Raw genomic sequence first — 22,785 nt, 5'->3', positions numbered from 1 at the left:
CCCTTTGTAGTTTCTTGCGGTCTTGGGCAGAGCAGGAGCCATACCAAGCTGTGATACAACCAGAAGGAATGCTTTCTATGGTGCATCTATAAAATTTGGTGAGAGTCATAGTGGACCTGCCAAATTTCCTTAGTCTCCTGAGAAAGTAGAGGCATTGGTGGGCTTTCTTAACTATAGTGTTGGCATCGGGGGACCAGGACAAGTTGTTGGACTGGGCACCTAAAAACTTGAAGCTCTCAACCATTTCCACTTCGTCCCAGTTGATGTAGACAGGGCCATGTCCTCCACTATGCTTCCTGAAGTTGATGACTATCTCCGTTTCGTTGACATTGAGGGAGAGTTACTGTCATCCCTCCAGTTCACCAGATTCTCTGTCTTTTTCCTGTATTCTCTCTTGTCATTGATTCAGATCCAACCCACTACGGTGATGTCATCGGCAAACTTGAAAATTGAGTTGGAGGGGAATTGGCCACAAAGTCATAGGTGTATAAGGAGTATAGTAGGGGGCTGAGGACACAGCCTTGTAGGGCCCCGATATTGAGGATGATTATGGAGGAGGTGTTGTTGCCTATCCTTACTGATTGTGGTCTGTAGGTTAGGAAGTCTAGGATCGTTTCGCAGAGGGAGGAGCCGAGTCCCAGGCCATGGAGTTTGGAGATGAGTTTTGTAGGAATAATGGTGTTGAAGGCTGAGCTGTAGTCGATAAATAGGAGTCTGACATAGGTGTTTTTGTTGCTCCAGAGATGAGTGTAGGGCCAGGGAGATGGCGTCTGGTGTGGACCTGTTGCGGTGGGAGGCAAATGGTAGTGGATCCAGGCAGTCTGGGAGGCTGGAATTGATTCATGCCATGACTTACCTTTCGAAGCACTTCATAATGATGGATGTCAGAGCCGCCGGATGATAGTTATGATAGCATGCTGCCTGGCTTTTCTTTGGTACCGGAATGATGGTCATTTTCTTGAAGCAGATAGGGACCTCAGATTGGTGTAAAAAGAAGTTAAAGATGTCTGCGAATAGCCTCACCAGCTGGTCTGCACAGGATCTGAGTACTAGTCCGCGGACCCCTCTGGGCCACTTGCTTTGCGTGGGTCAACTTTCAAGAAGGCTGCTCTAACGTCTGTAATAGCGACCTCAGATACAGGCTCATCCGAGGCTCCCGGGGTGGAGGACGTGCTCTCGCTGACCTCCTGCTCAAAACAGGCATAGAATGCTTTGAACTCATTGGGGAGGGGTGCATTGATGCTGGCGATTTTACATGCCTTCATCTTGAGGCCTGTTATGTCTTGCAGACCATGCCACAGTCGGTGGGAGCCCATGTGGCTAGCCTGGGACTCTAGCTTGGTCTAGTACTGTCTTTAGGCACCTCTAATGGACTTCCATAGATCATATCTGGATTTCTTGTACAGGTCAGGGTCGCCTGACTTGAACGCCTCAGACCTAGAGTTCAGCAAGCAGTGGATATCCCTGTTCACCCATGGTTTCCGGTTGGAAAACACGCGGATTTGCTTCTTTGGCACACAGTCTTCGACACACTAACTAATGAAGTCAGTTACTGTAGTGGCGTACTCGTTCAGGCTGATCGCAGAGTTTTTAAATACTGACCAGTCTACTTACTCGAAGCAGATTGACATAGGTTGGGACCTGAATATTGAAGGATATAAGACATTTCGGAAGGGCAGTGTTATGTTGTGGCATTCCAGGTGTCATGAAGACATTTCAGACTTTGTTAGGAACAAAAGGTATTTATTGATGAAGAGAAACTTGTTATAGGAGTTGCAGCTCTAGACTGCCCTGGAGCAGTGCTCCAGTCCTTAAATGCTTAGAACATAGAAACATAGAAGATAGGAGCAGGAGGAAGCCATTTGGTCCTTCGAGCTTGCTCCGCCATTCACCATGATCATGGCTGATCGTCCAACTCAATAGCCTAATCCTGCTTTCTCCCCATTACCTTTGATCCCATTCACCCCAAGTGCTATATCTAGCTGCCTCTTGAATACATTCAATGCCATGGCATCAACTACTTCCTGTGGTAATGAATTCCACAGGCTCACCACTCTTTGATGAAGAAATATCTTCTCATCTCTGTCCCAAATGGTCTACCCCAAATCCTCAGACTATGACCGCTGGTTCTGGACTCCCCACCATCGGGAACATCTTCCCTGCATCTACCCTGCCAAGGCCTGTTAGAATTATTACGTGGCTTGCAGATATATTCTGCTGAGAGAGGACTTCACCCTGTGGGGTAATCACTTACTGTCAGTTCCCATTGTCCTCAAGTGATCCACTTCTGCTGTACCGTCTTAAAGAGACAGACACCACATACACAACATCCCACCCCCTTTAAGTTTCTTATGCAATCTTCAAAATTGATTAACTCAATCCTCATTCTAAATAAAGTTATACACAAGTTTACACATAGGTTTAAGTTAAGAGGGGAAAGAATTAATGTAAACCTGAGGAGCAACTTTTTAAAACATATGTGGTACGTATGTGGAATGAGCTGCTGGGGGGAGCGGTTGAAGCAGGGACATTGACAACATTTAAAAGGCATTTGGACAGATACATTGATAGGAAAGGTTTAGAGGGATATGGGCCAAATGCAGACAAATGCAGTTAGCTTAGATGGGCTTTTTGGTCGGCATGTACTCGTTTGGGCCGAAGAGCATATCTCTGTGCCGTAGATTCTACGATTCTAAGTTAGACATTTGTATATCGCTCTAATGATTGTTCAGTCACGGAATCTTGAGGCTTGCGTTTAACATAACACTTCTAGAAAGCTTCACCTAATGCACAGTTCCAGATATAGTCTTGTATGGGATTCTTTCATACAGGCTTGCTGCTTTCTGAGTTCTGTCCTAGACTGTGACTGAACAGGGACTTTACTCTGCGAATGCTGTCACTCTCCAATCTACTGTTGATCCTTTTTGCTGTCAAACAATTTACTCTACAGTGCATGCAGGTACCGTCATTGCAATACAAACCTTGCGTCTTGACAGTTCTTGCACAATCTCAATTTGTCTCTTGCGAAGGTAATGGTCCTGGTACTCTCTTTCTGGTACTTGGGTTATATGATAAAGTTTGTTCTCTTCCTATTCGGCAGGTTTCTATTCAGCATGTTTTCCACTGATCATGTTATTATATTTGTTCTTGTGCATTTCTATTCGTGTAACCATTTCAGCAATTGTATTCTGGCATATAAACTCAGGCTCCTTCTCTGCCTGTATTGCTGCTGTATCTACTGTGCTCCAGCACAACTTCCACAGCTGAGTGGCTTCATTTTCCAGTCTCTTCCTTCCACCTTCTGCATCAATAAATCTTCTGCTTGCAACTGAGCTCTTATTTATTCCGTGTGTCTGTTTTTGCCATCTATTCCATTCGTCCATTTCTGAGTTTCTTCCAAGGTGAAGAAACTCCCTTCTATCATTCCCTTCTGACAATATTTGATCATCTCTCCCTTCTCATGCTTTGCATGTTTTCAGAGAACTGGTGTGTTCCTTTTTTGTTGTAGTTCCAATTAATTCTACTTCTGCATTCAACATTTCTTCCAACTTTGTGTTATATTTATTGGACAATTCTCCTGAATTGCTAACTTGTTCCAACAGTTGTGTGTTCTCTTTGGGTTTGTCTGTTGCTAAATCCTCCCAGCACCTTCAAACGCTGGACAGTTTCTGCCTTTCTGCAGACTGCCAATTTCTCCAGATTGTTTGTATATTCCACACGACTGGTAGTTTGATCATTCAATTGGACCACCAAAGAATTCCCAGTGATGGCTCTGGTGAATGATAGCTCTGCTCTAATTTCTGCTTCAACTGTACAGTGCCTCTTGCAGTAGATGGATATAATATGTCCGACATGAGTGCCATGGATCAAATCTTTGAGGTTCTTCACTCTGAGATGAGCAGTTCTCCCACCAATCACGAAACTGATAGCATCCATTTTCCTTGGCTCTTAAGTTCCGTGCTATGACCTATGTTGCTGAGTTCTGCTTATGCTTTTTATCTCAGTCACTTTTTACCATTTATGCACATTTTAATGCTCTTACTCCAGTATTTCACTGCTTGCTGGTGAATGTTGTACTGTCTCTTACTGGCCCTAATAGGTTTCCTAGCTACTTCCACCTTCATCATAGCGTTTTTTTTAACCTTTGATATAACTGGGCCGCATCTCATTTAGATTAAACTCATGAACTTTTACCTCATTTTTTTCTTTGCTGCAGTCCTTGGAGACGGTTATCCAAGTCTTTTTTCTTCATTATTACTACTTCTGCTGGGCCTTATCTTACTTTCTGACTGATTTTAACTTTATTGTTTGCTTTTAGTTTATTACTAAGGATGGGATGCAACTAGGTCTTGTTGCTTCAGCTCTTCATTTAGTCATTTAGGGTTTTCGGTACCATCCATCTCCTTCGGGGCCCTTTTGTTGCCCTCCTTCGGGGCCCTTTTGTTGCCCTCCTTCGGGGCCCTTTTGTTGCCCTCCTTCGGGGCCCTTTTGTTGCCCTCCTTCGGGGCCCTTTTGTTGCCCTCCTTCGGGGCCCTTTTGTTGCCCTCCTTCGGGGCCCTTTTGTTGCCCTCCTTCGGGGCCCTTTTGTTGCCCTCCTTCGGGGCCCTTTTGTTGCCCTCCTTCGGGGCCCTTTTGTTGCCCTCCTTCGGGGCCCTTTTGTTGCCCTCCTTCGGGGCCCTTTTGTTGCCCTCCTTCGGGGCCCTTTTGTTGCCCTCCTTCGGGGCCCTTTTGTTGCCCTCCTTCGGGGCCCTTTTGTTGCCCTCCTTCGGGGCCCTTTTGTTGCCCTCCTTCGGGGCCCTTTTGTTGCCCTCCTTCGGGGCCCTTTTGTTGCCCTCCTTCGGGGCCCTTTTGTTGCCCTCCTTCGGGGCCCTTTTGTTGCCCTCCTTCGGGGCCCTTTTGTTGCCCTCCTTCGGGGCCCTTTTGTTGCCCTCCTTCGGGGCCCTTTTGTTGCCCTCCTTCGGGGCCCTTTTGTTGCCCTCCTTCGGGGCCCTTTTGTTGCCCTCCTTCGGGGCCCTTTTGTTGCCCTCCTTCGGGGCCCTTTTGTTGCCCTCCTTCGGGGCCCTTTTGTTGCCCTCCTTCGGGGCCCTTTTGTTGCCCTCCTTCGGGGCCCTTTCGTTGCCCTCCTTCGGGGCCCTTTCGTTGCCCTCCTTCGGGGCTCTTTCGTCGTCATCCTCCTGGGGATCTCGCCCTCTCCAGGGTTATTCAGAAGCAGCCTCTAGGAGGAGTTTTACTGCCTACTCTTGAGTCTGGCGTTGCCTCTTGCTTGAGGTCTTTATTTCCCCCTTTGAGGTATTTTGCTTATGGACCCTCTTTTGAATTACTCCCTCTTTCAAGTGTTACCCTCTATCTGGGGTTTGCTCTGATCTTCTCTCCATTGTCCTTTGTTCCCCCTAGTGGTCCTTTCATGAAATGTTGTACATGTTTAAATGCATCACTGCTTTAAGAATGCCACTCTTGTGTCTGTGCTTTTCCTGCACTTTTGGGGTTTTGGCGAGAACTCTCTCTTGAACCCATTTTTTCCCCAACTGTTAATCTTTTTACTGTCGGAAGACTCTTACTTCGATTTTCTACATCTTACTTTTCCAGGCTGGCTGGAGAGTCCTTTCTTCGTGCCTATTCCTTTTGTTAATTTCATGAAGTTTTCTTTGATTTTTTTTAGCAGGTAAAGTACTTCTTTTGTTCAAAACAGCCAATCTTCACTGCCTGCAGCCCCTTCCTACAAGGGTGGGTCCCTGCAAGCTCTGTTCATATCGGGAGATCTGCAATCTCAGCTTTTCACTTTCCCGCACTTTTGAGACAGCTTTTGATTTGATTTGATTTATTATTGTCACATGTATTAACATACACTGAAATGTATTGTTTCTTGTGCACTATACAGACAAAGCATACCATTCATAGAGAAGGAAACAAGTGAGTGCAGAATGTTACAGTCATAGGGTGTAGAGAAAGATCAACTTAATGCGAGGTAAGTCCATTCAAAACTCTGACAGCAGCAGGGAAGAAGCTGTTCTTGAGTCGGTTGGTACGTGACCTCAGACGTTTATATATTTTTCCCGACGGAAGAAGGTGGAAGGAAGAGTGTCTGGGGGAGCGTGGGGTCCTTCATTATGCTGGCTGCTTTGCCGAGACAGTGGGAAGTGTAGACAGAGTCAGTGGATGGGAGGCTGGTTTGCCTGATGGATTGGGCTACGTTCACAACCTTTTGTAGTTTCTTGCAGTCTTGTGCAGAGCAGGAGCCATACCAAGCTGTGATACAACCAGAAAGAATGCTTTCTATGGTGCATCTGTAAACGTTGCTCCCTAAGACTTTTTCTCTTTTTACTTCTGAACTTGTTTGACTGTAGCCAACATCTGCCGCCTTTCCAGATTTCTCCTTTTTAAATGTGAAACACAGCTCTCTTTTAGCTGGATATATCTTCCTTTTATTTCAAAAACCCCATTCCCTTTTTTTTCTTGTACTCAAGTTTCACTTCCTTGCTCCTGAAGGCTAATCTCGCTTCTTTTCAATTTTTAAATCTCTTCCCAAAGCTCTTGATTTGTCGGCCGCACTGGTTTGATTACTTTTTCTACCCCTCGGGCATTTGGCACTACCTGAACAACTCTGGGTCTGTTTGCCCAGAACAGATATTCGGGAGTCTATCCCTCTTTTCCAACTTCAATTAAACCAGTTACTCACGGATAGGCTATGCCATACAATCAATTTCATCGTGTCGCATTATGTTATGTTGTGGCATTCCAGGCATTGTCAAGGTATTTCAGACTTTGTTCGGAACAAAAGTGTGCAGAAGACTTTGTGTTAAAGAAGCAAATCCGTGTGTTTCCCAACCGGAAAGGTGGTGGAAGCAGATTATTCTAATACTTTTAAGGCAGAGCTCAGTAAGTTTTGATAAGCAAGGGAACAAAAGGTTATCAGGGGAGGTGGGAATGGAGAGTTGAGGTTACAATCAGATCAGTCATGTTTTTATTCAATGGTAGAACAGGCTTGAGGGGCTGAGTGGCCTATTCTTGCACCTAACTATTATGTTCCTTTGTTCACACGATCAGGTGAGAAATCTAGCTGGTAAAACCTTGAGATGTACTGTTTATGGACGTACAGATTCAAATGTACTTTCCCTTGTAGATAAATTTCATTTTAAAGCAGGTTATCTACCCTGCCGCTCTCTGCATCAACCAATTTATTCTTTAGTGAGGTCATTTTTAGCTAGTCTAGTCGGTGAATTTTCAAATAGTGATCGCTAATGATTCAAAATATCCACTCGCCGCTTAAATACTTATCAACATTGAAATCACAAACAACACGTGGATTTTTATGCTTTACATAATAGACTTTTTTGTAATATGATAACTCCACTCCAGATACATTTTTGGCATGGGTGGCACTGTGGGGATTCCATGGATCTGTTTTTATTATCTGCTGCCGGAAGAATTTGTAGCGAACCAGCATAGCCTGGCTTGTCCAGTGATGCCATGCTCCAATATTCAGACTCCCGTTGTAAAATTAACCAACTTGTGTTTAATAGTTAATGTTTTTGTGATGGTTTGCAGGTAGAAGAGGAATTATGGGAGGAGGAATTCTTGGAGCGTTGTTTTCAGGAGATGCTGGATGAGGAGGACCAAGAATGGTTCATTCCAGAGCGGGATTTACCAGGCATCAACCAGATGCAACAACAAATGAATGGTCTGTCCATAAATGACAGCAAGACAGAGGAACTCGTGGTAAGGAGCAAAGAATAGTGATTTAAGTCTCTCACACAAAGGGCCAATGCACACTACATTAGCATAAAAATATTTCCTTTCTGATCACTGCAATTAATGTCCTGGTACCTTTCTTTCCTTTTCCACTTTGATTTGTTAAATAGATTTCTGGGCCTCGATTTTCACAAAGTGAATTATGTTTTAAAATCTTTATCCCTGACTCTTGCTAGATTATTCTGAGGCTAAATATTTGCTTGGATGTTTTGTGATAACTGGGCAGCCATGAAATTGCACAAAGTTCACATCAAAATAAAACTACAGTACATTCAACAGATGTTTAGGTTTAGCATTAAAAATCCCATACATGCTTGATTTTTTTTTTGTTTGAGGTTTTGGTTTTGGACTGTGGAATACGATTCGAAGGTACTCATCTGGACCTTTAAACCCTGAATTGTAATCTCACTTTCAAGCTTCCAATCTCATCAATGTGCAAGACAAATTTCAAATGGTGCCCTAATCTGAGCCGCTCTGGTTCACTGCTTTATACCCGACTGCAAATTGCCTGCTCCATCTAGCTGGGATGGTGTACTGTAAGCCCATCGGCTAGATAAATAAAGGAAATCATAGAAACCCTACAGTGCAGAAGGAGGCCATTCGGCCCATCGAGTCTGCACCGACCACAATCCCACCCAGGCCCTACCCCCACATATTTTACCCACTAATCCCTCTAACCTACACATCTCAGGACTCTAAGGGGCAATTTTTAACCTGGCCAATCAACCTAACCCGCACATCTTTGGACTGTGGGAGGAAACCGGAGCACCCGGAGGAAACCCACGCAGACACGAGGAGAATGTGCAAACTCCACACAGACAGTGACCCGAGCCGGGAATCGAACCCGGGACCCTGGAGCTGTGAAGCAGCAGTGCTAACCACTGTGCTACCGTGCCGCCCCGGTAATGTAAATATTAAAAGGGGAAAAATGCTGAATAATATTAACAGTTATATTTTATGGGGTTGTGGATAGTCTGGAGGGATGTCAGAGGTTACAGAGGGACATAGATAGGATGCAAGATTGGGCGGAGAAGTGGCAGATGGACTTCAACCCAGATAGATGCGTAGTGGTCCATTTTGGTAGGACAAATGGGATGAAGGAGTACAATATAAAGGGAATGACTCTGGCAGAGGATCAGAAGGACCTTGGGGTCCGGGTCCATAGGACTCTGAAATCGGCCCCGCAGGTGGAGGAGGTGGTTAAGAAGGCGTATGGTGTGCTGGCCTTTATCAATCGAGGGATTGAGCTGAGGAGTCCAGGGATAATGATGCAGCTATATAAGACCCTCGTCAGACCCCACTTGGAGTACTGTGCTCAGTTCTGGTCACCTCACTATAGGAAGGATGTGGAAAAGATTGAAAGGGTGCAGAGGAGATTTACAAGGATGTTGCCTGGATTGAGTGGCATGCCTTATGAGGATAGGCTGAGGGAGCTCGGTCTTTTCTCCTTGGAGAGACGAAGGATGAGAGGAGACCTAATAGAGGTGTATAAGATGATGAGAGGCATAGATCGGGTGGACTCTCAGAGGCTTTTTCCCAGGGTGGAAATGTCTGCTACGAGAGGACACAGGTTTAAGGTGCTGGGGGTAGGTACAGGGGAGATGTTAGAACATAGAACATAGAAAGCCACAGCACAAACAGGCCCTTCGGCCCACAAGTTGCGCTGATCATATCCCTACCTCTAGGCCTATCTATAGCCCTCAATCCCATTAAATCCCATGTACTCATCCAGAAGTCTCTTAAAAGACCCCAACGAGTTTGCCTCCACCACCACCGACGTCAGCCGATTCCACTCACCCACCACCCTCTGAGTGAAAAACTTACCCCTGACATCTCCTCTGTACCTACCCCCCAGCACCTTAAACCTGTGTCCTCTCGTAGCAACCATTTCAGCCCTTGGAAATAGCCTCTGAGAGTCTACCCTATCCAGACCTCTCAACATCTTGTAAACCTCTATCAGGTCACCTCTCATCCTTCGTCTCTCCAGGGAGAAGAGACCAAGCTCCCTCAACCTATCCTCATAAGGCATGCCCCCCAATCCAGGCAACATCCTTGTAAATCTCCTCTGCACCCTTTCAATGGCTTCAACATCTTTCCTGTAATGAGGTGACCAGAACTGCGCGCAGTACTCCAAGTGGGGTCTAACCAGGGTCCTATAAAGCTGCAGCATTATCTCCCGACTCCTAAACTCAATCCCTCGATTAATGAAGGCTAGTACGCCGTTAGGGGTAAGTTTTTCACACAGAGGGTGGTGGGCGAGTGGAATCGGCTGCCATCAGGGGTGGTGGAGGCAAACTCAATAGGGTCTTTTAAGAGACTCCTGGATGAGTACATGGAGCTTAATAGGATGGAGGGTTATAGGTAGGTCCAGAAGGTAGGGATGTGTTCGGCACAACTTGTGGGCCGAAGGGCCTGTTTGTGCTGTAGTTTTTCTATGTTTTTAAAATATGAAGTGTGCAATTTCCTCAGCATCAGAGTAGAATATCTGGAGCATTGATACTGCAGTTCAGCGAGTGGGCTATATTACAAATTCTGTAAAATGCAATATGTTTTCAATTGCCCTGTTCTGAGGAGATGCAGTGGGAAGGTTGGGTGCTTTCTCACACAGTAAGTTGGAGGAGGAGAGGAATTGGTAAACAGATCACCAAAAGTCACTATTGCCTACAAACGAGCAGATTGTTACACAGCCGCCAGCATTCTATATCATCTGGTCAGTTGAAGGAAAGCACAGCGTGCAAGAAAGACAGAAACCAAACTGGGACCTGGGTTTTAACTTGGAAAACTGAGTTGCAACAAGTTCAGCTGAATCATGTGGGGAGTGATTAAAATGAAGCTTGTCCTGTGAGGCACTATGATGTTCAGTTTTTGTGAGAATCAGAAATATGTTGGAGGGAATGAGCAATTTGGAGAGATTTGCTTTTGGGACCAGCTAACTTGGCTGTATAGTTTTTACTGGCCCTGTATTTTTTTTGTGTTCCTAAATAATCTGTACACTGTTTTCTGCCAATTTACTTTGTCACATCTTCACCCCCCACACACACACACACACACACACACACACACACACACACACACAACCTGTTCGCCCACCATATGTTTAGATAACCTAACCAAGGTGATTAAAATGATGGCTGTACAGAAACATAGAAAATCAAATCAGGGGTAGGCCATTCAGCCCTTCGAGCCTGCTTCACCATTCAATTTGATCATAGCTGATCATAAAATTCAATATCCTCATCCCATCTTCCCCCACCCCCCCATATCCCTTCATCCCTTTGTTTTGGCCTCAGCTACTTGCTGTGGTAATGAATTCTACTCTGGGTGAAGAAATTTCTCCTCACCTCAGTCCTTAAAGTTTTACCCAAACTGACCCCTCGTTCTGCATTTCCCCACCATCGGGAACATTCTTTCTGAATATACCTCATCTAATCCTGTTAGAATTTTGTAAGTTTCTATGAGATCGCCACTCGCTCTTCTAAACTCCAATGAATACAACCCTAAGCGACTTTGTCTCTCCTCGTATTCCTGGCCATCCCAGGAATCAGCCTGGTAAACCTTCACTGTACCTCTATAGCAAGGACATCTTTCCTCCGATAAGAACACCAAAACTGCACATAATACTCAGATTGTGGCCTCACCGACGTCATGTATAATTGCAGTAAAACATTCCTATTCCTGTACTCAAATCCTCTTGCTGTGAAGGCCAACATACTGCCGCCTTTACTGCCTGCTGTACCTGCACACTTACTTTCAGCAACTGATGCACGAGGACAACAAGGTCTCGCTGAGTATCCACCTCTCTCAATTTACACCCATTCAAATAATGATCTGCCTTCCTATTGTTGTGATCAAGAAGCTGTTGTTAAAGTAATTTCCCCGCCTCTCCATTCCCTACGCCTCAACAAGCTGTTCAAACTTCAGGTATCACAACTATATGGGGATGTGCCCCGTGGAATAGATAAGGGTGAACCAGTGGATATGGTGCATTTGGATTTTGAGAAAGCTTTTGATAAAATCCCACATAAGAGGTTAGTGTGCAAAATTGAAGCAATGGGATTCAGGGTAATATATTGGCATGGATTGAGAATTGGTTAGCATACAGGAAACAGAGAGTAGGTCATTTTTGAATTGGCAGACAGTGGCTAGTCTGGTTCCGCAGGGGTCAGTGCTTGTGCCTCAGCTATTCACAATATACATCAATGATTTGGATGAGGGAACCAAAAGTAATAATTTCCAAGTTTGCTAATAACACGAAACTTGGTGGGAAGGCTGTGTGGTGAGGAGGATGTTCAGAGGCTTCAAGGGATTTAGATAAGTTGAGTGAGTGGGCAAATACGTGGCAGATGCAGTACAATGTGGATAAATGTCCACATTTATCACAAACCACTCCAAAGATGTGACGGTTAGGTTGATTAGCCATGCTAAATTGCCCCTTAATGTCAGGAAGATTAGCAAGATATGGGGTTACGTGGAAGGGGTGGGAATGTTGTCGGTGTAGGCTCAATGGGTCGAATGTCCTCCTTCTGCACTGTAGGGATTCTATAAATGTGAAGTTATCCACTTTGGACGAGGAAGCAGAATGGCAGAATATTATTTAAATGGTGGTAGATTGGGAAACGTTAATGTACAAAGGTGTCCTAGTACATCAGTCATTGAAAGCAAGCATGCATATACAGCAAGCAGCGAGGAAGGCAAATGGCATGTGGGCCTTCATTGCAAGAGGACTTAAGTACAGGAGCAAGGATAATTTACCAAAGCTGTATAGGACCTTGGTGAGACCACACCTGGAATATTATGTGCAGATTTGGTTTCCTTATCTAAGAAAGAATCGACTTACCAAAGGGGGAGCACAGCGAAGGTTCACCAGACTGATTCCTGGGATGCAGGATTGTCATATGAAGAGAAATTGGGTCAACTAGGCCTGTATTCACTGGAATTTCTAAGAATGAGAGGGGATCTAATTGAAATGTATAAAATTTGACAGGACTGGACAGACTGGATGGAGGCGTGATGTTTCCTTTCGCTGGAGGGTCTCAAACAAGGGTTCACAGTGTCGGGATATGGGGCAGGCCAAGTAGGATTGAGATGAGGAAACATTTCTTCACTCACAGTTTAGTGAACTCACGGGATTCTTGAACACAGCAGGCTGTGGAGACCAAATCACTGAATATATTTAAGAAGGAAATGGATTTCTAAACTCTAATGGTGCCAAGAGGTATGGGGAGAGTACTGGAGTATGGCATTGAGACAGAGGATCATCCCTGATCATATTGAATGGTGAAGCAGGCTTAAAGGGCTGAATGGCCGACTCCTCCCATTTTTTAATGTTTCTGTGCCAGATTCTGTCCTCATTGAACTTGAACCTATTGGCTTCTCAGCAGAGCACCACTGAATAGCAGTCAGCCCCATCGGGACTCGCGCTGATGTTTTTCCTTTTCATTGTTCAGTGTTGCCAGTTTGTGCAGTTTACATTTTCTTAAAAAATCATCTTTTGTGACTGTATAACTCAAACATGTCTATTCTTCCTTTTTTTTCCCCCCCTTTAGAGTAAAAGTACTCTGAATCCCGACGCCAAGGAATTTGTTCCTGGAGTGAAGTATTGAAATTCGGAGATTCTTGCAGGCTGCCCTCTGCTGGAGGGCAACAAAAAAAATACAATTTCTGAACACTGTGAAGCAAGTCACTTTTTAGGAGGGCCTATTTGTTATAGATGCTATTGGATTACCCACCCTCTACCCCCTCCCCAACTGAAGACCTGTTTTAGATTTACTGTTTTTTTTTGGCTTGGTTCGGCTTTATTGCAAAAACAGCTTGGCCCTTTCACACTTTCTGGTACATGGAAGGCCAAGTTGGCATGCTCTCGCTGGTGTACGGTATTCCGTCTGCCACGTAACACAGTGGGTCTGTTACTTAAAACGACTGGTTTCATGGCATGGTGAGTGGTGAAGGAGGTGAATTGAACGTAATGCCAGAAGTTCCTCAGTTTAGGATACTCCATATTTCCTGAAGGATGAATTTAAAGTGACGGTATCCTTTTTTTTTTAAAAAGAAAAATTAAAAATTGGCTCAAGCGAAATAACAAAAGCACTTTGCCAAAATGATTTGATTCTAAAAGAATTGACAAATTACCAACTGTTGGAAACACACACACGCACATACCCACACCCTTTGGCTATTTTACTGCCTGATCATAAACTTCCCTGTCTTCCCTGCTCCAAGAGCTTTACAAATGTCGGGGTCGTAGAACAGCTATACAGAATACAGTATTACCACTGCCATTATATGTAGTCAATTTTATGGTCTAAACAAATTTCCTTCTAAAATAACATTGAAACGAGCAGTAAAGGGAACTTGCTGTAGAAGCTAAATATGTTACAATGCATATTGTAAGATTTTATAAATGCAGTATGTGTATCTTTTTGGGGGTTTTTGTCCTGAAATGCAGCCCAAATGAGCTAATAGAAAACCAAAAGGGATGCTGTTTGTTAAGAATAAGTTTGTGTCGGGAGATCCTTTACTGACTGAAAATTGGGTTACGTTTTTCACGGCAGGGGAGGAGGGTGGGCCATGTAAAATTGCCCAAGCTACAGAGTCCACAAGTGCTCGGCAAAGAGCTTTTCATGTAGCACACACCTGACATGGGAATCTAGCTCTCAAGTTCTCACAAAAACATCACTGCTTGTGTCTACCTAAATGGTGAAAATGGCATTGCTGTTGCAGCCTCTCTCGCACTTTCTGTCTCCCTGGGAAGATGATGCCCCTTTCAAGGCTCAGATCTATTTTTTTTCTTTTCTGATCTCGAGGACAAGTGAGTGCAGAAACAAACAGTACTGGAGAATAGATTTTTATTTTAAGAAAACAATAAGGTACTTGGCTACTCTTCTAAAGCTTTGGTCAGTGGAAAGTTCGGAAGTTCAATGGTTGAATGTGGTTTTTAAAAAAGATCATGGATAAATTCTTTGGGTGATGGGGATGTGTTAGTTCAGGACCTGATGGTATAAAAGTGGTTTGGCAGACGCCCCGATTTTAAGTAGCGTTAAAAGTTTTGTTTTGCACCTTGTGTTTCATTGGGAGGGAATTGAATTGGGTCTTAAGTTCTGAAACTCACCTTTTTCTTTAGATCTTTAGAAAGGCATCTCATAATTCACCACAAGGCACAGAAATAGGTGTCGGGGAGGGAATTAATTTCCAATTTGGGAGCAAAAAATTAAAGACTGATGCCTAATTTTCTTTGTGGAAGTTTTTAGTTAATCCAATCCAAAATCTACCGTGGGGAAGGAGTGGAGGAGTGGTAACCTTCATCTTCACTGCAGTGCTTTGGCCATTGATTTCTGAATGTTGGTGCTGGGAAAATGCTTTCTAGTGGGTGTAAGTGGGTACTGAAGTAGTGAAACTTTCTATGAATTTGACATTTTTGGGCTTGTCAGACTTCCACTTCTCCTAATCACCTGTCCTTAAAACCATGCAGGTCCTGAACGGGTGGGGGTTTTCAACCCCATAGTACTCATTTTCAGATATTGAAGTTGCTGTATTTCTTCCTGAGCCTTGTGTCAGCTTATATTAACAAAATGTATTTTATTGCTAATTTAAACCTAGTTTACCCCATTGAAAATGTTTCAAAATATTTTTATTGTACCTTTTCATGTTTCACCCAACTAATCCCACAAACTTTGTTGATTAGATCTTTTTGTGGCTGCATCGAGTAGCTCAAATCTCTAGAATGAGACCACTGTTGAGATGCTTTGGCAGTTTCCTTGATAATTAATTGCATGTGAAGAGTTCTTTATTCTTCTCCCCTCTCCCACCCCAGTTCTTTGGTTCTGTTTACAAAAATAGTGGAAATTCTATTATGTTGTTTTAATAAATGAGGATTTTTTTACATGCCATTATGCAGGACATCTGGCTGTGGCCTAAAGCATCTGTTTATGGCTCCTTCACTCCCCTAGTACACTTCATATTGTCATTAAAAAATCTTGTTTAATCTTCTGCATAATGTAAGCTGCCAAGTAATACTTTATTAGAAATCAACTCTCCTTTATACATTTTATAAACTAGATGGATGATATTGTATCATTCTGACAATCAGCTCTTGACCCTCTTTAAGTTGAAAGGATTTAAAGATATTTGAGTCTGTTTCAAGGTGACATTTTTCCCCCTGATGTTCTATCACACCTGCAGTGTTTGCTATCTTTGCTTAAGGTGGATTGGTGTTTGGAAGAAAGAAATATTCCACTTTCACCATCCTGTGTCATCATTAAATGCCCCTGAATTGGTTCTAATGTAGGTGGATGGCCCGCTCTACACTTTTTAGTTGTAGCATGGCTTCATTAGAACAACACCTGCACCTGCTTTGCACCAGTCCGACATTCCCCTTCGCTAAGCTGACTAGAATCATAGAATCCCTACAGTGCAGAAGGAGGTCATTTGGCCCATCAAATCTGCATCGACCACAATCCCGCCCAGGTCCTAACCCCGTAACCCCACATATTTACCCTGCTAATCCCCTGACACTAGATGGCATCTTTGAGTATAGTGCTAATTGCTGCTGAATTGTGGTCACTTTGGTGCTGCATAAGTGCCCACCAAAAACATGAATTTATTTTGTTTGGATCAGAAACTTCAATCACATCAATCGAGAGGATTGGAAACTACGTTCTAGGGGTGAAGAATGAGTTTTTGGTCTCTTGGTGACAGTGATTAAAGGCACTTTCCCCACATGTGAAATCATACTGACCAGGAGGCTCTAAATTCAATCCTCGGTGTGTGTTAAGTAAGCTGATGACAGCGAAGGAAGTAGCAATGAATGCTTAATATTGCATCTGCACTCCGAGACAAAAGAAAAGGAAGTAATATGGAATCCATCTCCTATCTGTGTCCAGTGCTGATGGAAAAGTCCATGTGTTTGAATGGCGAGCTGAACCACGATCAGATTCAAATATGGTGATCTCCACAGTCTGCTTCTGAAAATTGTGTCTGAGGAATAGTCATTTGAGGTACAAGTGGCAGCCTTGACAGACTATATTTCAGCATAAGCCAGTGGCATCAGGAGGAAAGGTGGTTAAAGTTTGAATAGTGTGAGTGGGGTGTTTAGGACAGGAAAGTTCTGATATGACAACTCATCCCATACTTGGGAAATTCTTTTTCTGAAACTTAATTTTAGCCATTACTGCTTATTTTGCTCTGCCTCCCAGTCTACCTAAAAAGAGAAAAATAGTGTTGCTGGTGTTTCTCCTGTTCTGATTATTCCATCGTATTGTTGCAATTGTGAACTTTCAGGGGGAAAAATTCTTCACAATGCATTGTCTGAATTTAGTATTGAAAAAGGTGAGAAGAATTTCTGCTGCTTTAATCATTCTGCAGGAAATCAGGGTGCGTCATTCTAGGTTACTGTATGTTGCATTTAAAATAATGTGTGGCAACTATTGTGCCTCCTCCACCCAACTTTCCCCTCTTGAATCTTTAACTAGGAGACTATAAAATGTGGCCCAGAGAGAATTTTTCCGAATTCAGGTTTCTCTGGTGCAGTAATAACTGGGAATTAGAGCATCAAGGTGAATAAAACAAACACATCTCGGAACATGAATGTGTTTTTTGATTAGAAGATGGGTAAAGTTCGGCCCCATGTTAAGTCTCAGGTGATCTTTGGACTGTGCGGAGTATACAAGTTCTCCCTGTGTCTGCGTGGGTTTCCTCCCACAGTCCAAAGATGTGGGGTTAGGTTGATTGGCCATGGTAAATTGCCCCATAGTGTCAGGTGGACGAGCTGGGTGAATGCTTGGGGTTACGGGGATAGGGCCTGGATGGGATTATGTTCCGTGCAGACTCGATGGGCCGAATGGCTTCCTTGTGCACTGTAAGGATTCTATGACCTGGCTATTAAGGTTGCTCTTCTTTTAAATTCCATTAGTGATCCAAAATGTTGTTAATGCAACCACAGAATTTAAGTTTAGCCAGGTTTATTTGCATGCATTAGGTTTTTGTGGATATTTGGTTGCTATTTGGCAAATTGGCTGGGGTTTCTCCCCATCTCCCCCTCTGCCAATCCCACTCACTTCACCCCTTCATAGCTGCATAGTTAATATATGTGGAGTAATGAGGATCTGCCTCAGAAAATCCTGTTTGTACCGCACATCTTACACTGCCCCCAGCATCCAGGTACATACCATGCTGTTTCAAGAATTGTGGGACTCCTGTATGCTTGTATTTGTACACTTTCCATTTGTGCCCATGTTTTGAAGCTTAGAAGCAAATGAACTCTCCAATGTGAGGATACCCTATCCCACCATGCACTTAGCTTTTCATTTTCTCTCAAATTTCAGGGAAAGGTCTTTCAACCCATGTATCTCCATTTTTGTTAATTGCAAATAGGATGCATGTAACTCCTTGGGCCCAGTCTGTATCAATTTGATGGTAAACTGCGCTGGTGATAAAAGTTCCTGGTCAGTGCTGTGGTTCATGTACATCACTGCTGACTATTTTGTTTATTGCTTGCATGTATGAGGAGTTGGTGCAAGGGCGAGCTCAGGTTTTAATGGTGCAAGGATCTACCATACCAGCTTTGCTTTTTAAATTATGCAGGAAAAGAAAACTTGACTAAAATCAGCTGTTCTACGTGCTGTCATTATCCTGGCTGCTCCATGCATTCATTTAGCATTTTCCATCAAGATTTGCCTGTATGTGGGGAATAAAAAATAGAGCAAACTAAAATGCTAGACCGCTGGACCTGTCGGGGCAATGCTGAAGTTCTGTGCCCTTGAAGCTGACAGCTGCTCATTTCTAAGCTTGCTGTGTAATTGGAATAGTTGGCACGGTGCTAGAATTCTGTTTCTTTTCTCATTTGTGTTAACTTGCTACCTACATTTTAGTTTAAATTTGCATTTCACTTGGTACAATGTGCACTTGAGACATTGAGCTTTTTTTGTTCATTGCTGGAGCGCTGGATTTGGAAAAACTTCATCTTTGCATCTGGAGGATAATTACAACATTTCTGACAGTAGTGAATGCATTTCAGAAATCTTTTATTGACACTTTGGGACATCTTGAAGTTGTGAAAAGCGTGATAAATATGCAATTCTTCCCTTCTGTCTGTCTTTTTCTTCTTTTTTTTTTTCTCCCTCTGTCAAATTATTGCAAACCAATCATGACCAAAAAGGGGGAGGGGGGAAACAAAAGAGTCATCCTGTTAAACAGCATATAAGTTTGTAAAACCAAAATATTTAAGTTTTAACATTGAAAACCTTGTTGAACATAGGAACATATTGTGTGATTTATTTTGTTAATTCGTTTGGAAAGGTCTAGCACCATGACTATGCATTTGGGGCAGGGTAATGTCCCATTATCTAACTGGTTTTTGTTTCCCTACAAGCTCTCTTTCGCTTATCCCTGAGACTTACAATCTTCAATGGCAGACCAGCTTGACAGACTTGGCTGGTGAAGATTTAACCAAGATGGCATTTTGTCGACTGAAACCTAGCAATCCTATTGGCTGAGGTGCATAGCCATTAAATGCATTACAGCCGAGCTCCCCAATTTACTCTGAGACGTCCACTAATGCCACTCTGAAATTGATTTCTTAAAAAGTCAACTGAGAGACCATGTATCTCAGTTCCCTCTGGAAATTATCCAACATCTTTTCGAGCATGCGTTTCTCTTTTACCCTGCCTCTCAGTCCCCAAATAGCCCTGTTCATGATCTTAAATTGTTGGCAATGGTTCTTGGTCCCATAAAAATTCAGTTACACAGTATCATTATTGCCATTTTGCTACCTGGTAGTTAATGGATTGGATCAGTCCTGGGGTAAAATCTGTTTAAACCACAGTTGCCAGCATATTTCTGTATTACTACCATTTCTGTATTAAAAATTGAGTTCTCAGCATTTTGTCGAGACAAGGGCATTATCCGATTGTGGATGTATCGCCTTGGTTTATTGTTAATTATCTGACACAAGTGTGGAATAAAATTTGTAATTTACTTATTTGTTTAGTCTGTTTTCCTTGAACTGCAATATACAGAATTCTACAGGTACAAAACAATAACAATGCAGATATCAAGAAATTGTTGATAGAATTTGCAGCACAAAAAATTCTGTCCAAATGGTCCATGCTGGTGCTTTGGTCTCCCCTAAAAGTGGAAACATCATCGTTTATATCACATCAAATTCTTCCATAAACCTGATGACATTTATCAAATAAAATAATTACAAATCCAATCAATAAAAAATATCATTTGGGGTATTTTACCACAATAGAATCCTATTTATCCAACACTAACAAAACATATTTAGTATGTGTCTTCATTTGTGGTACCTATTTATGTGTTTGCAGGTGCTCTGTATACTTGTCCAACAGTTAAGTGTGTGCTTTGTGCAACAAAAGATTCTGCAACAAAAGATGCTGAAAGTCTGGCACTCCATCTCAATGAAACTGAATATTTATGGCCAGTCTGCATGATGATGCACTGAATCTGCTCACTGAATTCAGGTTGAGACTGCAGCGAACGCATTTCGTATTACCACTGGCAGTAAATGTCATCTTTCTGGGCTGGATTCAAACCCATTCCTGATTTGATGGGGCAAGCCAGGTCAGTTTGACACCATTGATCCATTTGATGAAGAAACAGAAAATTGGAATTCTAATGCAGAAATATTCCAATATTACGTTCCAGGAAACAAGATTCCCGAGGACCTCATGGTTCCGCCTTAGCACCATTCGTAGTAAAACTTCTAATTTACTCTCTAGTCTGATTCAGCCAGAGCGTTTTATGTTTCATAAGAGAAATCGGCTAGAAGGAGAAAATATAGCACAATTTGTTGTGGTACTAAAGTGCTTCTGGATGATATGATCAGAGATATCTTTTGTGGGCTGAGGAATGAGGCTTTTCAGCAGGCCTGTGGCAGATGTGGGAACCAACAAGACAGTAACACATGACCTCATCCTTGTCTGCCAACCTGCCTGCCACAGATGCATCTGTCCACGATAGAACTGGCAGCAGTGACCACCAAACAGTTGTTGTGGAGACTAAGTCCCATCTTTACATTGAGGATACCCTCCATCATGCTGTGTGGCACTACACCATGCTAAATGGGATAGATTTCGCACAGATCTAGCAGCTCAGGATTGGGCATCCATGAGGTGCTGTGATTCACCAACAGCAACAGAATTGTGCTTAATCACAATCTGTAATCTCATGGCCCAGCATGTTCCTCACTCTACCATTATCACCAGCCAGGCGATCAGCCCTGGTTCAAAGAAGAGTGCAGGAGGGCATACCAGGAGCAGCACCAGACATACCTAAAAGCGAGGGGTCAATCGGGTGAAGCTATTATACAGAACTACTTGCAAGTCAAACAATGAAAGCAGTATGTGTTAGAGGTAAGCGACCCTACAACCGATGGATCAGATCTAAGCTCTACAGTCTTGTCACATCCAGTCGTGAATGGTGGTGGACAATTAACTCACTGGAGGAGGAGGTTCCACAAATAGCCCCATCCTCTGATTTGGGAGGGGAGGGGGGGGGGGGGGGTGAGTGTTGGTGGGGGCGAGCTCAGCACATCAGTGTAAAAGATGAGGCTGAATCATTTACAACAATCTTCAGGCAGAAATGCCAAGTGGATGCTCCTTTTGCTATCAACAATTGGCTTCAACTTACTCTCAGTAAAGAAACTCAGTATTCAGCTCCTTCCCAGATGCTTTTCCTCTACTTCAGGCAGACTTGGGCCAGGGATTCCCAGGTGCTTGTGGGGATGTTACACTTATTCAAGGAGGTTTTGCAGGTGTCTTCCTCTGTCCTGTGGAGGTTACTTGCAGCGACAAAGCTCTAAGATAAGCACCTGTTTCCATTTAAACCATATGATGTAGGAGCAAAAGTAGACCATTCGGCCGACCGAGTTTGCTCTACCATTGAATGAAATCATGACTGACCTATAATGATGATCCTCAACTCGATTTTCCCACCTTATCCCTATAGCCCTACATTTCTATCAACCTTGAGCATTCCTGAGGGCCCAGCCCGGCTCTCTGCAGTAAAGAATTCCACAGATTCGCTCCCCTCAGAGAAGAAATTCCTCCTCATCTCTGTCTTAAATAAACAACCCCTTACTCTGAGATTATGCCTTCTAGTCCTAAACTCTCCCAAGTGGGGACAGCATCTACCCTGCCAAGCCCACTGAGATTCCAATATGTCTCAATAAGGTAGAATCATAGAATCTACAATGCAGAAGAAGGCTATTTGGCTCATCAGGCCTGCAATGACAGCAATCCAACCCAGGTCCTATCCCTGTAACCCCACATATTTACCCTCCTAATCCCCCTGACACTAATGGGCAATTTAGTGTGGCCCATGAACCTAACCCGCACATCTTTGGACTGTGGAAGCAAACTGGAGCACCTGGAGGAAAGCCATGTAGACACGGGAATAATGTGCAAACTCCATACAGACCACCACCCAAGGTCGGAATTGAACTCAGGTCCCTGGTGCAGTGAGGCAGCAGTGCTAACCACTGTGCCACCATGCTGCCCGCTCATTCTAAACTCCAATGAGTACAGGCCAAATATAGTCAACCTCCTTATAATTCCTCCACACCCAGGATCAACCAAGTGAACCTTCTCTGGACTGCCGCCAATGTCAGTATATCTTTCCTTGGTTAAGGGGACCATATCTGTTCACAGTATTCCAGGTGTGGTCTAACTTCTATAGTTTCAGCAAGATTTCTCTATTTTTATAGAGCAGTGGAGAAAAGAACGAAACTCAGACCATGACAATTATTAAGCAAGGTTATGCTCCATTCTCTTTGAAATGAAGGTCAGCATTCCATTTGCTTTCCATATTACCTGATGAACTTGCATGTTAGCTTTTTGTGATTTATGCATAAGGACTCCCAAATCCCCCTGAGCTGCAGCTTTCTGCAGTCTTTCTGCATTTAACTAATATTCAGCTCCTTTATTCTTCTTACCAAAAGCACAAAAAGTCACATTCTCCTACATTACATTCCATCTGCCAAGTTTTGGCTACTCACCTAACCTGTCTATATCCCTCTGT

General features: G+C 43.4%; 1 protein-coding gene across 6 annotated transcripts in view; it reads left to right on the top strand.

Annotated features, from left to right (window-relative positions):
* The window catches only part of LOC144501121 (polyadenylate-binding protein-interacting protein 2-like), a 104,021-nt gene extending 84,302 nt beyond the window's left edge, over nucleotides 1-19,719 (top strand). For all 6 annotated transcript variants that reach the window (XM_078224547.1, XM_078224536.1, XM_078224522.1 and 3 more), the window contains 2 exons: nucleotides 7,546-7,716; nucleotides 13,296-19,719. In XM_078224547.1, coding sequence (XP_078080673.1) covers nucleotides 7,546-7,716; nucleotides 13,296-13,352 — 228 coding nt within the window. In that variant the 3' untranslated portion in view covers nucleotides 13,353-19,719. The remainder of the gene's footprint in view (nucleotides 1-7,545; nucleotides 7,717-13,295) is intronic.
* Nucleotides 19,720-22,785: the final 3,066 nt, after the last annotated feature.

Source organism: Mustelus asterias, chromosome 1 (assembly GCF_964213995.1).
Source record: "Mustelus asterias chromosome 1, sMusAst1.hap1.1, whole genome shotgun sequence".
Taxonomy (NCBI): Eukaryota; Metazoa; Chordata; class Chondrichthyes; order Carcharhiniformes; family Triakidae; genus Mustelus; species Mustelus asterias.
The sequence above is the reverse complement of the archived record's forward strand: the minus strand, read 5'-3'. Positions and strand labels throughout refer to the sequence as shown.